Below are 17,096 nucleotides of genomic sequence, written 5' to 3'. Positions count from 1 at the left end.
TGATCCTTCACTGGTGCCTTGTTTTTCCTCTGTTGTGGACAGAGAGGGATCTAAAGCTCCAGTGAAATATTTCATTTGTTTTAATTTGCTATGACCTCAGAGTAGGGATGTGCGATGTGACCAAAATCACATATCCTAGTGATGGGATTTCTGGCTCTTTTTAGAGATCCGGCTCTTTCGGTTTGGCTCGCTAAAAAGTGCCGGCTCTTTCGGCTCCGAACCGGCTCTTCAGGTTGTTTTGTTGCTTTAATTCATTTATTATTAACAATAATATAAAATTATGCACAAAAGGAATTACTAACGTAAAAAAAAAAAGTGGTTTTATTTATATATGTTTATATAAAAATATATGCGGTGGCCCCTAGAGACAAAACACGTACAAACTCCAAAACACATTTCTAGCATGAACTGAACTTCCAAATCAGAGCTACTAGATCACTTAAATTACACAATTGAAAGCATATGTGTGTTGTTTGTGTATTTATACACAGGCACTCATATATATTCAAATAATTTAAAAAGAAAGTTCATTTACCTGTTACTACCACACACCAAATCCGGTCGTTGGTACTTGCTGGCTTGTGTAGCCACAAGATAACAAAAGCTCAACACTGCGCCCAGCATCCTGGAGCACTTCTGTTGTCTTTTGTACGTGTTTTGAGTTTTTATGTGCTTCGGAATTTTTATGTGCTTCGGAGTTTGTACGTGTTTTTACGTGTTTTGGAGTTTGTACATGCTTCAGAGTTCGTACGTGATTTGAAGTTTGTACATGCTTCAGAGTTCGTACGTGATTTGAAGTTTGTATGTGCTTTGTCTCTAGGGGCCACTGTAAATATACTTTTATTTATTCACTCCACATAAAATGAAATAAATAAATCATATAATACAAAAATCAACTATTCACATTTCAACTTTTAACTATTTAAATTTTCAGCTTTTTCCTTTTACAAATTTAAAGTGAAAACAACACAAAACACTGCAAACCACAACACAATTAAATATAAATTATAATATGAAAACAAAAAGAACATGCATATTCTCTGTCATATGGGCCTGCATGAATAAACTTTCTGAATCCTTTATCATCTGCAACTGAAAATAGTTGTGAATGATTACTATACCTTTCTAATGTGACGTTGTTGTCCCTGGCTCTCTTTCTCTCTCTTTCCCTCTGGCTCTGTTCCTGTGCTACTGAGTGTAACTACCGCCCCTCCCCCCTCTGCCCAGCGTAAAGCACAAGGCTCCCGTGCAGAGTGAAGTGGAAAAAAGTGCGAGAGAGTGAGAGAAAAAAAAAAAAACCCACGTGCCGGCTCGCAATAAGGAGCCGGCTCGCATCGTTCACGTCAAAGATCGGCTCTAAGAGCCATTTCGTTCGCGAACGACCCATCACTAACATATCCCAATATAAGCATCTATCCGGTTGTTCAGTCTGACGTCACTAGCCGTGTCTGGGTCTAAACTCCGCTGCAGGTCCATATATCAAACGATCACTATAGCATTACTGAGAGTTGAAAAACTGTCTAAAGTCTTTCATCTTTAATAAAATGATCAGCGTTCTGCTCTACCAGGTGTAACAATTGAGTTTAACATCCAGGCATCCATGAAAACGGAATTTATGACATTTAACGGAGTTAGAAGTTACCAGGGGGTTAGCTCGCTAGCTTCTATCTAAATACAATATAGCATGTCCTGACTGCGGGGTTTTGGAAACAAATTAAAACGTACAGCTCTGCTATCACTTCCAGCATAAATGAAGACAGCAGTGACGTTTGTAGGGTTACTGAAGTTGGGCTAGCTGGTATATAATGATGTGCTACGTGACCGCTAGCGACACAGCTATGTTAGCATAATATAAACAAGCTAACTTTTTTTCCACTCGATAAAAGTTAACGTGAGTGTTCTCGGTGGTCAGGAACAAATGTAATCGCATGGCAGGATGCTGTAAAAGGACCAAACTTCAGCCAGGAGAACAACTGAGATAATCCATCCACAATACGAGGTTAGTCATTCATATACTGCTGCATGGGCTGGGCTGTAGTTACATCCTAAGGTTTTAAAAACTGAGCTTAAATAAATGATTAGTGGTAATAAAAGCCGGGGGAGGTCAACAGGGATCACTGACTGTTTTAGGAGCTTTTTGAGATTAAATAGAAGAAAATACATAACATTAAACATGTTAACAACACAAAAGCCATATTAAACGCAGACTACTTTAGACCCGGAAGTAGGATTCGTCGCGTCATCACTGAACAACCAGATAGCCCCGATAACGATAGAAATCACAAAAATGTAACATTTTCTGTAAATTCTGTGAATCTCGGGCAGCTCGACTCAGCTGGGCATCGTGTACCTGGAGTTGAGTGTTTTAACCGATGCATGAAACAATACATAAGTTGTAACGGCCGCCGTTTTCTTCGTGAGTATTTATTCAACGGCGTGCTGCGGGGAAAGGCCTGTTCTAACGTTTGAGTCTAAGGTTTATTTTTAGCACCTGGCGGCTCTTTTTTGCTCTCATCTATGGGCTCAAATTGTGGTCATAAATATTTTGATATTTATTTGTGGGGCGGTCGTGGTTCAAGAGTTGGGAGTTCGCCTTGTAATCGGAAGGTTGCCGGTTCCAGTTTCACATGTACTTTTTGGCTAAGTCCACACACAAATCTTTTTTACACATACAAATCTTTTTTACAAGTACAACATATTTATGACCACAATTTGAGCCCATACTCATCCGTAAACACTCTTTCACGTCATTCAGTTTATTTTGAAAAGTCTCAACAGGATCTTGAGCTTTATTGTGAAAGGGAAATAAACAAGCGTACACGATGGTTTTACCGTCCTTGTTGCTAATGACAACACATAAAAACAGTCGCTACACCCTCTCCAGTGACATCACACTCCAGAGCAGACGTCGGTGTCACGTGATACATTTTCAGCTTTGATCTGGTCCTACCAGCTCATAAATAGGCGCGGAGGCAAGGCAAGTTTATTTATATAGCACAATTCAACACCGACGGTTTGCTTTGCAGAGACATTAGAAACAAAAGTTATTACAGACACTAGTAACGGGATCAGAGAACAGCACAGAAAAAAACTCAAATGGATTCCTTTAAAGCAGACAGTCCACAGGAAACCAGGCCCATAGAAATATCTGAAGAGGAGATGCAGACACTTCTCTTCAAATCCGTCTTTATGACCCGTACACAGGCAGAGAGACGAGAAATGGATGAAAAAAACTTTATCGTTCAGTTTGTTGTAAAGCTTTCAAACACCATTACAACAAAAACTAAATTAGTCATAAAACCCATCGACATGTTTTCACTCATCAAAACAGTCACAGAAAAAACTGCAGGAAAATTACCTGCAGAACTGCCAACATCTATAAACAGGGTGGTTAAGTCTGTTTTCCATGGACTGCAGAAGATGTACAACTCCAAGGACTTGCTACGATTTTTGATTGTATTTCGTCAGTCAACATTTGCAGAAAATGTCACAAGAATTTTAATATCAGAGATCAATAAGGTAAAGGAGAAAAGGATAAAGGGTTCTGTTGTTTGGGAAAATCAGACCAGTCCTGCTGAAACTTCTGAAGAACAGATCCCCAATCCAGGGCAAAGGACACAAGAAACTAAAGAAAGAAACTTTATAATTCAGTTTCTTGTTAGGCTGAACAACATGGTCGCCTTAAAGACAGGCACAGCAACAAAGCAGGTCAACATTTTTGCCATTTTAGAAAACGTCATTGAAATGGCTGTGGGTAAACTACCCGCACAACTTCCAAAATCTTTAGGCAAACTTATGAGGGGCCGTACAAGCCAAAATTTATACTTTCACTCTCACATACATATTTTCTTCTTTCACACACATATACTTTCACTCTCACATATATATTTTCTTCTTTCACACACATATACTTTCACTCTCACATACATATATTCTTCTTTCAGGCACATGTATTGTCACTCTCACATACATACATATATTTTCACTCTCACGTACATATATTGTCATCTCGCACACCTTTATTCTTATTTCATATCCATGTATATTCACTCTCACATAAATCCATTAATCTTCCTTTCACACACATGTATTCTATTTTTCTTAATGCTACATATTTTTATGCTGACATATATTTATTCTCCTTGCAGGTGCAGCCCTTTCTAGTCATACATATATATACATACCCTTTACCTTTCAACACATATATATTTGTACTCCTATATATACATACAATCCCAGTGTTTATCCTTTACCCTTGCATAAATACACTCAAGATTTGTTGACGATACAAGAAATAGAGAAGCAGTGAATACATTACAGTCCTTAAATGGATGGCTAATTTTTTTACTGACTGCTTATGAAACCAGACAAGGAACTACATCTGAGAACAGACTTGTCTTGCTACCTCCACCTCTCATGACTTGCTCTCAAGGTCGACCGCGATACAGCATTTCAAGAGAGCAAATATCTCATTTAGTATCTCTTGGAATGAACTGGCAAAGCATTGCAACATGCTTAGGGGTTAGCTCCCGTACTCTGTACAGGCACAGAGAGGACCTTGGCATTGAGCCACTGACTTATGCAACATTATCCGATGAAAACCTGAACAGGGTTGTTAGGGAAATTCTTCAGTATACCACAAATGCAGGTGAACGATATGTGCATGGCAGCTTGAGATCACGTGGGTTACAAATCCAAAGGTGGCGTGTAAGACAAAGTCTACAAGAAATTGACCCCTTTGGACGTTCCCTCAGAAGACGCAATGCAATACGTCGACGACTGTACAGTGTTCCTTTCCCCAATCAGTTATGGTGAGAAAATTCTAACAGAAAAACAGTCCTGATTCTAAGTCTATAGCGAAATGGATTATCTAAAGCAAAATAACTCATTGTTTTATTTACTCAAACGTGTGCATATCCTTGACCATGTCATAGTTTCCCCATACATAACTTATACTTATTTCGTTTTTCTATAGGCATATAGATGGAAACCACAAACTTGTGAGATGGAGGATGGTGTTCCATGGCTGTGTGGATGGTTTCAGTAGAACCATCATCTACCTTGCGTGTTTAGATAACAACAGGGCATCAAGTGTTTTGTCACTGTTCATGGTTGGTGTTCAGAACTTTGGAATGCCATCCAGCGTGAGATGTGATCATGGACTAGAAAACACTGGTGTTGCCCGTTTCATGCTTTACAGGCAAGGACTGAACAGGCATAGTGTTATCACTGGCAGGTCTGTGAAAAATCAAAGAATTGAGCGATTATGGGCAGAATTAATCAATCAATCAATCAATCTTTATTTATAAAGCACTTTTCATACAGAAAAAATGTAGCACAAAGTGCTTTACATAGTTAAAAGCAGCCCACCCCACCCTCCAACTCACTCCCCACACTCTCAATACACATATATCCCCCCACCCCCACCCACACACACACGCGCACACTTAAAGAGTAAAAAATTGGGCTGGGCTCGCATGAGCCAAGTGAGGAAACATTATAACAGAGAGCCGTCTGCACCGGGAGCCGGTCACAGACCGCAGGCTCCGGGCTGGGCACACAGCCGGAGGGAGGCAAAGGAGCCCCCCAGCCAGGCTGAGAGGACCCCAGAGACCCAGCAGCCACGGTCAATAACAGCCCCGGTGCAGAGAGCGCCCTCCGAGGAAACACTGGAGATATGACGCAATACGATGTATGCAGGGTAAAATGATAAAATAAATAAGAACAGGATACAATATAAATATAAATAGAGTAAGAAGATTAAAGAATGAATAAGAATAAAATCAATAAATATTAGGTAAATCCTAAATTAATAATAGAATAACAGGATAGAATAAATAAGCATAAAAAATAAATAAACGCTAAGTAAAAGCTAAATTAAAAAGGTGGGTCTTGAGCCTGTTCTTAAAAACATGTACGTTCTCTGCGGCCCTGAGCTCCTCCGACAGGCTGTTCCACAGACGAGGACCATACCACTGAAAAGCTGCCTCTCCGTGAGTATGTGTCCTGACTTTAGGGACAATCAAAAGGCCAGTACCAGAGGACCTCAGGGTCCGCGAGGGTTCGTATGGTAAAAGCAGATCTGAGAGATAAGAAGGCCCAAGACCATTAAGACATTTAAAAACCAATAAAAGAACTTTAAAATCGATCCTGAAACACACGGGGAGCCAGTGCAGCGATTCTAAAACCGGTGTAATGTGGGCCCGCCCTCTGGTCTTCGTCAGCACACGAGCTGCCGAGTTTTGCAAGAGTTGTAAAGTTGAAATATTCTTCTTAGGAAGACCAGAGAGCAGGGCATTACAGTAATCAATGCGACTGGTAATAAAAGCATGCATCAGCATCTCCGTGTTGGCCCGAGAGAGAATAGGGCGGACTCTGGCTATATTTTTTAGATGATAAAATCCAATTTTGGTTACATGTTTAACATGTGGGATAAAACCAAGCTCAGAGTCAAAAATAACACCCAGGTTTTTCACTTGTAGCGAAGGACATAGTGAAAATGCCTCTAATTTAGAAAAAAGTTTCTCTCTCTGAGCCTCAGGACCGACAATTAAAACTTCAGTTTTGTCCTGGTTAAGCTGTAAAAAGTTTTCTGCCATCCAAGATCTTATATCCAAGATACAGTTAAAAAGGGCATCCATTGGTCTGGTGTCATCAGGAGACACGGAGATGTACAGCTGCGTGTCATCAGCGTAACTGTGGAAGTTCACTCCATGCCTCCTGATGACACTGCCGAGAGGCAACATATACAAATTAAAAAGTACAGGGCCTAGAACCGACCCTTGAGGCACACCACATGTCATTTTATGGATCTTAGAGGAGCATGTATCCATACTCACCATAAAAGATCTGTCAGAGAGATAGGAAGTGAACCAGTTGTGTACAGCACCAGAGAGGCCCACCATGTGTTTTAGTCTGTTTAAAAGAATAGCGTGGTCTACTGTATCAAAGGCTGCGCTTAGATCCAGTAGCACCAGGACTGAGAGCTTTTGGGCGTCCCAGTTACATCTAAGATCATTTAAAACCTTTAGGAGAGCAGTCTCTGTGCTGTGGTTCTCCCTAAATCCAGACTGGAATATCTCCAGGATCTGTCTATCATTCAGAAAATCAGTAATCTGAGTAAAAACAAGTTTTTCTAAGACTTTACTTAAAAATGGTAAGTTGGATACAGGTCTGTAGTTATTAAAATCATTACAATCCAAATTGCTCTTCTTCAGAAGGGGCCTCACACACGCCGTTTTAAAGGCAGCAGGGAAGACACCCAACTGAAGAGAGCAATTCATCATGTATAAAAGCTCAGCCTCAAAAAATCCATAAAGTGTTTTAAAGAGTGAAGAAGGAATTGGATCTAAAAGACATGTGGTGGGTCTCACTGTGGAGAAAACTTTCTGAAGGTTCTCAGCATTAACCAGGACAAAGCTGTCCAGTGTCTCCTCAGGTACAATCGAGCCCTCAGATGTGTTTACAATCATATCGCGATTAGATAAAATATCAGATCTGATGGCGCTGATCTTTCCCCTGAAGTGGTCTGCAAACTGCTCACAGAGTGAGTCTGTGGGGGTTCTTTTGGAGCTTTTAAAATCAGGGTTAAATAAATGATCTATGGTGGAAAAGAGGACCTTGGGATTATTTTTGTTAATACTGATTATTTTGGCGAAGTATGAATTTCTTGACTTCCTTAATGTATTATTGTACATTTTACGTTGCTCGGAAAATATTTGATGGTTGATAGTATTTTTATTTTTCCTCCATCTCCTTTCTGCTGCCCTGCAATTTCTTTTGAGTTTTTTGACTTCTTTGTTTCTCCAGGGTGATGCATGTTTTACGTTAATCTTTTTGGTGGTGAGTGGAGCAACGGAGTCAAGGCTTTTCTTCAGTTTGCTGTTAAAATAACTAAAAATCAAATCGCAGGGTGCAGGTAAAATCACAGGGGGGCATTTGACTAAAACCCTGGTAAAATTTGCAGCCACTTCAGAGGTTAGATAGCGCCTCCTCACAGTTCGCACCGAGGTCTCCCGCTGAATAAAACCGGTGATGTTAAAAAACACACAGTAGTGGTCAGAGACAGCCAAGTCAACAACAGAGGACACGCTGGTGGACAGCCCATGGGTGAAGACCAGGTCCAGAGTGTGTCCTCTGTTGTGAGTCGGCTGCGTGACGTGCTGGATAAAATCCAAACAGTGAAGAACGTTTAAGAATTCTTTTGTTGCAGGGTCAGAAGGATTATCTATGTGCAGGTTAAAATCACCGGTTAAAATTATCATATTATATTTTGAATGTATGTTTGTTAAAAATTCTGAGAATTCCTTGATAAAAGCAGCGCTGTCTTTAGGTGGTCTATAAATTGTGACAGATAAAACTGGAGGGCTGCTGAAAACAATAGCGTGGAATTCAAAAGTGGTAAAATTATCAAATAAAATTTGTTTGGTGGTGAGTGTGTTGTTGGCTAAAGATGCAGTCCCACCACCTCTCTTACCACTTCTAATAGAAAAAGAGAAATTAAAATTTGGTGGGGAGGCCTCAGTGAGAACAACTGGTGCATCCGAACCCAGCCATGTTTCAGTTAAAAATAAACAGTCAAGTTTATTATCTAAAATTAAATCATTAATAATAAAAGACTTGTTCGACAGAGAGCGGACATTTAAAAGTGCCATACTGATTGAGACTGGTGGATTATTGACAATAGAGTTGAATGGATGTTGATATTTTTGAAGAGGCCGGAGATTATTAATGTTTTTGGAGTTACTGGATTTATGATAATTCTGTTGCTCTCTGTTTGTGATTATGACGGGTATTGTGTTGACTGTGGGAGAGAGAGGTCCGAGTCCAGAGTTTTGTGTATTACTGTTAAAAGTGGAACAAATTAAATTTAATTAAAAATTAAATCGAGTGGTCTCATATCATTTTGTTAATCTTTTCAATTTTATGGAGGAGCATGGTGTATTAGATTCACTTAATGAGGTCCATTTATTTTGTCTTCATTATATATATTTGCCACGTATTCAAAGAGCTGCCACAGAATTTCAGAACCAGTGGAATAACCATGGACTTTCAACACAAGGAGGGCAAACCCCTCTTCAGCTGTGGCAAAGGGGCATTATCAACGATGCAGGAATACATAACCCAAATATGAATGGTATTTGTGAAAATGACTTTGGTATTGATGAATGCAGACCACTGCCAGAGCTGGAGACAAACAATAATATCGTTGTTCCATCAATTAACATTTCCATCAGTGACACCATGATGGTTACACTTCAACAGACCTTTGATCCATTTGAAGATGATGGCAATAACGGTATAGATTTATTTTGCAACCTTGTTCGTTTTCTTGAGAGACAATCCTAAAATATCAATAAGGCCTCTGGAGAAATTTCATTTACTGTAATTGTGGTTGTGCAGCTTAAAAAGAATACAGTGCCAAGACTGTTGTTAGTTCAGTATTATTAGAAGTTTAGTCACAGCTTTAAATTTCAAGAATGCTACTATCAACCTTTACATGCATGTTGACGGTTTGTATACAATTTTAAAGAATTTATGAGTTGTATTATGTGAGTGTGTTGAGATTTTACAACCATGTTTTGTTTTAAAACACCTTGTTAAAAGAAAAAATAAATTTGTGCAACCACATTTTATTGAGGTTTTTGGTCATCACAATCACCAGATGTATTGTCTTGGAACAAGATGACTCAAACTGATAACATTAACATTAATACAGTCAGTAAATACATCAAACATGGATCACTGATCAAATAGAATAGAAGTGTCAGATAAACAATATTGAAGAACACCAGAGAATAAAAGCAACAAACAAGTACAAAGCTAGAAAACAAAAATAATCACAATGCACATAAATTAATGCAATGAAAAAATTATTATTGAATTATGTTAGTATATATAACTATTGTATACTTGTAGAATGGTACCCTAACAAGCAAAAAGACTTGAAGCAAATGAACATTTGTTAAAAGGTCAATGCAAAAACAGAGCCTCCAATCACAAAATAGGTGGGTGAAATATGAAATATGGCAACATAAAGTAAATTCAGCTTGGTCTCAAGTGTGTTAATTGGTGTTTTAGGTGGAACATTTTGAACATTTGTTTGATTTCTGGGAAAGAAAATGCAATGATATTCAAAACAACCCCCCCACCCCCACCCTTAGAATTACTTAATGGTCGACACTCATTAATTTAACTGAGTGCAAAACTCAGATTAGCATACTAACCTGACCAGGAATTAAGCTATTCCAAAACCATGTGTATTACCTAATGCAAAGTCCATATTCTCCTGAAAGTCTTTGTAAGAGGTATGAAGTGGTAACTTTAAACAATTGATGCACGTGTTTGCAATGGGTAGTTTAGACATGGTTTGTGCATCAGGCTCTTGGTGAAGAAATTCAATGGACGGTTGTGGAGAGAAGCCAATTGGTGGAACAGTGTTGGCTCCAGTGGCGAAGGCAAGAATTGTCCCCAGCTTCTGTGTTCCGTCTTGATCTAAAGGAAAAGCAATACTGTCAAAAATGGCATTAAAGACAAAAAACACAGCAAGCATTTCTACTTTTAACTGATTCAATGAAAAGATGCACTGCATTATAAATTGAACACACAATGCTTAAAACGCTAAATTTACCTTCTGCATCTGTTAGGTAGTCTCTCCAGAAACTAATGACAACTGCTTCAGCATGCCTTTTATTGCTCTCAGCTGGAGAAAGGCAGATGGTAAAGAGGCTGTCAAGAAGGTCAGCTGTAAGCACTGAAGGTGACCAGCATAGAAGGGTGCGAAAACTCTCTGGGTGAGCTTGGATTTTGTCCAGCACCTCAAGTGTCCATAGTCCATCCTGAAATCTAAATGATAATCAGAATTACCTTTAAAATCACAAATCACATCAAAAATGAATGGATCCAAGAAGTATAATCTAAAACATATGAATTTATATATACAATAATTTTTACTTCAGATTATTCACATCATCAAAAATGTATGTCCCAAATCTGCATTTTTCATGTGATGCTGTCACCTTTGGAGGCATGGTGTACCTACACATAAAGAAATGCCACACAAAATTCCCAGAATACAAGGCAATCTGCATGGGTTTGAGTTACTTATTGGACAACAATAAATACATACATACATACCTTTCAGATGGACCACGGACTCTGTGTATTACTTGGAACATGATAATGTCATGTATAAGCAGATCCTTGTCTTCCAGCCTCCGTAGCGGCCTCAGGCAGCCAGCATTGGCTAAGTATTCCTGAAGTGGCTCAGTTGCTACTATCAGATCTTCAAAGGATTTACACTCTTTAACCTTCAAATAAAAAAATAAAAAATTAATGGGCCCCAATTAATACATGGAGTAGAACGAAATGCACACAATACTAAAACATTATCCAACAACTGACAAATCAGTTTTACCCTTTTAATTTTTTCACGCAGGTCACTATCGGCAACATCTTCTAAAACTGGTTTAGCCAAATCTGGGCCATCAACAAGGCAAGAGAAGAGTGTTGGGGACAGAAAGCCTGCTGGTGGACCACCATGTACAAGGCTTACTGCAATGGCTCTGCCTGCAATGAAGTACCTGTCCTCCCTCATGGCTAGAAATAATGAAAAACATTACATGTCAATAGATGCATGAAAGCGCTTGACAAGAACTTCATAAAAATGATTTTTTTATTGCATTACTCCAGGGATATCAGCCTAAAATCAATACATACCAGCACTATCAAGCGCCAAGTTCATTTTGCCTTCTTCACCCTCAAACATTGGAGACAGGGGCAAAGCTTCGATCAGAAGTCTTAGAAATTCTCTTCTTGGTCCACCCAAGTCAACAGCCTCTTCAGGTACTCCCATATCGTCAGAAAACCTGACAGAAATTGTGTGGCATGGATCATATGTTGCTCGTTTAAAACCTCTAATTGCTCCATCCAGGACTGTTGATCTATTAATGTTGAACTTGCATTTCTTCTGTTGGTTTACTTTTGCAGAAAGTTCCTCCAAAATATCTTTTGCTGATACCAAACAACTTGAAGTCCTGTAGGATTAAAAAAAAGAAAAGAAAAAAAAAAAGAAAAAATATTGAAAAGAACATCAGTAAAAACATTCACATACAAGGGCTACAAGGACATACAAAGTTTTGTCAAAATCAGAATCAGCATACTTTATTAATCCCTAAAGGAAATTATCATAATCATAAGCAAAATGTACAAAGGAGTATATTGCTCAGTGGCTTTTTATATTGTTTATATGTTTTGGAGAACTAGAAAGCACTAGAGCAAAGAAAAATAGTTTCAATGCACAATAAGTAAATTTCATTTCATTGTCAGATAGGCTGTTAAAAATTCGCTGCCTATTTCAAATAAAATAAAATTTGCCAGCATTACAGCATTATCATTTGACTCTGTAGACATTATTCAAAAAACTGTTTTGTTAACAGCAAATATAAATATCATATATGCATATAAATATCTGAGGATGGATTACACTCCTTCACAACACTGGTTACAGTATTGGATTGCAACAAATATGGTGTGTTTAATTGGCTACTGTAAAACATTTGTATTTGAAACTAACCTTTCGCTCTGCAGGCTTGCTAGTATAGCCTGGTTAAGTTCCTCATCATCAGAAGACATGTCAGATAGTGGAGTCATGATTGAAAGGTAGTTATCGTAGTTTACAGATTGACTGTGTGTTGATGTACAGGGTAATGCTGAACAATGATTCTCTGGATTCCTGGTCTGGTAGGGTGAGCTTGAGGTATTTCGGCACGTCAGGACCAGAACTGGATCACTTAAAGATGCAGATGATGAGGTAGAAGGCTGACTAGTGGAAGGGTAGATTTCCAATGAAGACACTGGTAACTGGCTGAAGGAAATGTTTGTTGAAGCGCTGCTGTACTTGTGTGAGATACTACTTTCATGGGTCAAGGCAGGAGTTTCCGTTAATAATGTTCCATTACAAACTGATGAGGCAGGAGATTGCGTCGGAGCAGAGATTGGTTGGAAGGCAGCTGTTGAACTGGCAAAACTGTCTGAAGATGATGAGCGCAGCTGCCTTGATGAAACAGGGTTTTCTTCACAGTTTTCCTCACTGCTGTAGCTTGTAATATCATCCTTAGAAATAAAATAATAATTATAATAATTCACATATATTGAATTTGAACATTAAATACCATATATCCAACCTCTTCTGCTTATTCTTATCAGAGGTGGGGTGGTTGGAGCCTATCCCAGCTACCATAGGGTGAGAAATTTCAAGAGTTAATAGATCTTTCTCACAATTACTTTGACATACTAGGCAGACAAAATTGTAACACATCTCCTGAACAGCAGTAGTCTTACGTTCTATAATTCACAAACAGCCCAACAGAGCAGCTGTAAATTTAGTCAATACCAGAGCTTAGGATTAACATTTTTAAAAAGGAACATTAACTTGGTACTATTCTATCCAACTACAAAAGGTGAAAGGCAAGTTTAAAAAGAACAGAGATGAGAAAGTTCAAAGGTTGTTTATGCACCAATTTCTGGTCTTCATATTATTACTGTACAGTGCTATGTAGATTCATTTAAAAGTCAAATAATGTACCAAAATTGGTTTTGATGGTCTGATGTATAGGGCTCTCGATTTATAAATTTTATGTATGAGATTTGCATCCAGCGCCTGTCCTGCTCGCAGTTTGGGCGCAATCAGTCTGTTGCCACAAGCCATCAGAAACTCCAGGCTGGAAAACAGTTAAGTTGTAAAATGTTTAAAATCCAAAACAGCAAAAATGTTCCAATAACTTTTTTAGAGCTAATCTTGTTTTCCTCTTTGAATCAGACTTAAACCAGTAGTAACAGAAGTAAACTTTATACAAATGTCAAAAAAGTATGCCAAAAATGGAGTGTTCAAGAAAGGATAACTGATTTGGTTCTTTTAGTTTAGTTTACTGATTCATGTCTACCTGTTCTCTGACTTAAATCGTTATGTAAAGCTTTGAAATGCCTAGATATCGAAAAGACTACTGACAAAAGCTGTGTCGTATTAGGTTTCGACTGCTAGCACAACCTACCTTACATCAATAGAAAGTTTATCTCCAAAGGCGTCCCTTATTTGTTCAGAGACAGTTTTCTGGTCCCAGGATTTTTGGAATTCAAATCCATTCAATATATGCCCTTGTTCATGTAAATGTTGTTTTGTGCGATGCTTGACAACAACACTGCTTGATGGCCGTGGAAGAAGGATGACAACTTTGTTGAAAGTATCATGATAATGTGTCTTGGCCCTATAAAACAAAACAGAAACTATATTCAGATTTATGTATCCTTTGTTTTATTTACCTATACTTAGACACTATCAGTTCCTTAAGAAAGTTGCTAATGTCACTTGGTAGTGACCAGCTTACACGTTAAACTGTTGCTAAGCTTTTATAAATAAAATAAAATGTTACACAGTTTATATTAAAAAAAACAGTATCGCAGCTAGCCATTTAGCCCACTTGAATATGTTTAAAGTTGCTCGTGCATGTAAGAGTTGAGTATAATAGCAAACACAAATAACAGAAACATAATTTGAAAGAAAAAAAATGCATAAAGTAATAGCATGCTTATAAATTGCCTTTGAAAAAAAATGGAAAATGTACGTAAAATAGAAAATGTTTTGGGGTTTGACCATTATAATTCACTGACGCTTGAATAAAAAAAAAAAAAAAATATATATATATATATATATATATATATATATATATATATAGTACAATGAAAGAAAATCTAAGAGCTCCAGTTCAACTACAGTGCGGCCCCTTCAATCACAAAAGCTCAAAAAATAAACTGCATGAGGATTTATTTTACTGCTCTTTAAAATGAAATACGCCTACAAAGAGGCATACAAAGAAACATTTGCTATTACTTTTTACTTTGACTAAAGAACAAAAAAGACACCGATCATATTTCTTTTTTTCTTATTTCATACACTTTAGAAACTGGACTGAAGGCATGACTTGGCATCCATGTTTATCTACCTCTACAGTGGTACAGATATTGATCCACTCACAACACAGAGTTGGATTGATGTCTTCTAGCAAGATTAAAATTCTACCCCAAAAAATAAATAAATAAATAAATAAATAAATACAAAACTAAACAAAAACAACAAGAAAATTAACCCAACCTTTTATTTAGCAGGAGGTGGTAGCTACATCAGTGAATAATGTAGCTACCACCTCCCACATTAATAAAGAAGATTTAATATAAATAATCTTAAAGTAAGCATCAACTTACACTCGGGTCACAAGTACAAACAGCCACTAATATTGAAATAAATGCCACGGTCTTTACTGTTTTTAATGTGGATGCTGCTGAATAAATTAGCTAGGGATAAAAAATTATAAGGGTAACAAAGTGCGTTGCTAAATCAGCAAAGCACATTTCGTATTTTGTATTTCGCAGTTGTATAGTTAAGTGGCAAACTGTTTTGTTCTTACCTTTTCCTTGATCTGCAGTTCCAGTTGCCAAAGTGTTTCTGGGTCTGATATCGCAAAGACTGCCCCACTCCAGTCGAACTCCGTGTAGCTACTTGACTCGTTGAAGATACCCGGGTGTTAGCTGGTCTAAAAAGTTCCCTCATCTCACTTTCCACCGTGCTGTGGGTAACACTGGGTGCAGTTGAGCCCGTCCGATCTCGATCAAGTGACGAGGACAACGATGTGACCGTTTCAGGAGATGATAAAATATTTCTTAACAACCCGACAGCTTGCTGAAGAACTCGAGTTTCTTCTCCCCCCTCCATGCTGTCAGACACTTGAAAGTGACCCGCGCGTGCTTCTCAGCCAATCACAGCGGTACAGACACCCAGCCTTCCGTTTCCATTAAACTCCTTCCGTTTCCACTATACTCTTTCATTCACATACATTATTCTCTTGCATACATATATTTTCTTCAGATATGTATGCATTCTCTTCTTACATACATATATTATTTGTAAGATTAAATGCATTTTGAATGCATGTAAATGAGAGCAAAATGTAGGAATGCATAAATGAAAATGCATGTATGTTAGAGTGCAAATGTGTAAATATGTAGATTAAAATACATGTATAAGAGAGCATAATATTGCAATGTGTGTGTTAAATATGTGTAAACATGAGAATAAAAATATCTAAATATAAAAATTAAAATAAAACAACATGAGAGTGAAAGTATATGTATGTGAAAGAAGAATATATGTGTGTGAGAATGAAAATATATGTATGTGAGAGTGAAAATATGTGTGTGAAAGAAGAATGTATGTATGTGAGAGTGAAAGAATAAATTTTGGCTTGTACGGCCCCTCATACAAACTTGTTAGAGCCGTTTATAAGAGTCTAAAGAAGACATATAAGTCTAAAATGATGGTACAGACTGCCATGGAATTCAGGCAGTTAAACTTTGAAGATAATATAGCAAGAACGGTGATATCTGAAGTGAACAAGATGAAGGAGAAGAGGATTAAGGTTTTTGTTGTTAAGGAGAATAACAACAATTCATCTGAACAATCCTCTTCAAAGACCACTAGGAACTTGTTAAGGGATTCTTTTATCAAGCACTCAGACGTAATGAAATAACACTCAGACACTTCAGCAGTTTAACGTGCACGGGTGAAACCTCAAAAGAGATTCACACACTTCCCTGTTGCAGTCTGCCTTTATTTATACAAAGCAGGAAGCATACAAAAAAGGAAATATCATGCTTATCTTGTCAAGCAAGCAGGTATGATTTCTCAAGAACTTTGTATCCTCCACAAGGTCGTTTCTTACTCTTGGGTGGCGGTTTCCTGCTGCTGACAGATAATGTGAAGGCAAACAGTTTCCGTTACAGAGTAGAGAGCCAGCAATTAAAATATGCAGCTGGTTGAGTACAGAACAGAAATGTAAACACTCTTAGCTGATTATTATATGAATAATAAAACCTTTAAAAACAAAAATCCGCTGACAGAACTGTTGTTGTTTTGGGAAATTTTTGAAAACATTGTTTCCCTACAAAATCATAGTCGAAATCAGGCTATGATTTCGACTATGATATATACAATTCACAAGATTTCAACAATTTTAAAATCCTACAGTGTTGGTTCTGTCTCGCAT

The 17,096-nt window shown here is 37.9% G+C and overlaps 1 protein-coding gene across 2 annotated transcripts; it reads right to left on the bottom strand.

The window, feature by feature from the left end:
• Window positions 1-10,195: 10,195 nt before the first annotated feature.
• LOC309700591 (uncharacterized protein) lies at window positions 10,196-16,691 on the bottom strand. Of its 2 annotated transcripts, XR_014274698.1 has the most exons (8): window positions 15,462-16,691; window positions 14,052-14,264; window positions 13,586-13,721; window positions 12,575-13,113; window positions 11,719-12,035; window positions 11,417-11,598; window positions 10,631-11,309; window positions 10,196-10,494 (listed from the first exon to the last, which is right to left on the bottom strand). XR_014274698.1 is itself a non-coding variant. In XM_082524237.1 (7 exons), the coding sequence occupies exons 1-7, from the start codon at window positions 15,764-15,766 to the stop codon at window positions 11,100-11,102; spliced, it is 1,902 nt and encodes a 633-aa protein (XP_082380363.1). In that variant the 5' UTR covers window positions 15,767-16,691; the 3' UTR covers window positions 10,196-11,099. The 2 variants fall into 2 exon arrangements, 1 of the variants encoding a protein (XP_082380363.1); XM_082524237.1 differs by having other exon boundaries at window positions 10,196-11,309.
• Window positions 16,692-17,096: the final 405 nt, after the last annotated feature.

The sequence above is a fragment of the Aulonocara stuartgranti genome (genome assembly GCF_965226115.1).
Source record: "Aulonocara stuartgranti genome assembly, chromosome: 23".
Classification (NCBI taxonomy): Eukaryota; Metazoa; Chordata; class Actinopteri; order Cichliformes; family Cichlidae; genus Aulonocara; species Aulonocara stuartgranti.
This window is presented reverse-complemented; position numbering and strand designations above follow the sequence as displayed.

What these genes read in the sequence shown, in the direction of transcription:
- LOC309700591 (XM_082524237.1), bottom strand. Translation starts at nt 15,766, where the DNA reads ATGGAGGGGGGAGAAGAAACTCGAGTTCTTCAGCAAGCTGTCGGGTTG. An exon ending in AACTGCAGATCAAGGAAAAG is followed by an intron (nt 14,265 to 15,461) that starts GTAAGAACAAAA and finishes TTTGTTTTATAG; the next exon opens with GGCCAAGACACATTATCATG. An exon ending in GCAAGCCTGCAGAGCGAAAG is followed by an intron (nt 12,036 to 12,574) that starts GTTAGTTTCAAA and finishes TTAATCCTACAG; the next exon opens with GACTTCAAGTTGTTTGGTAT.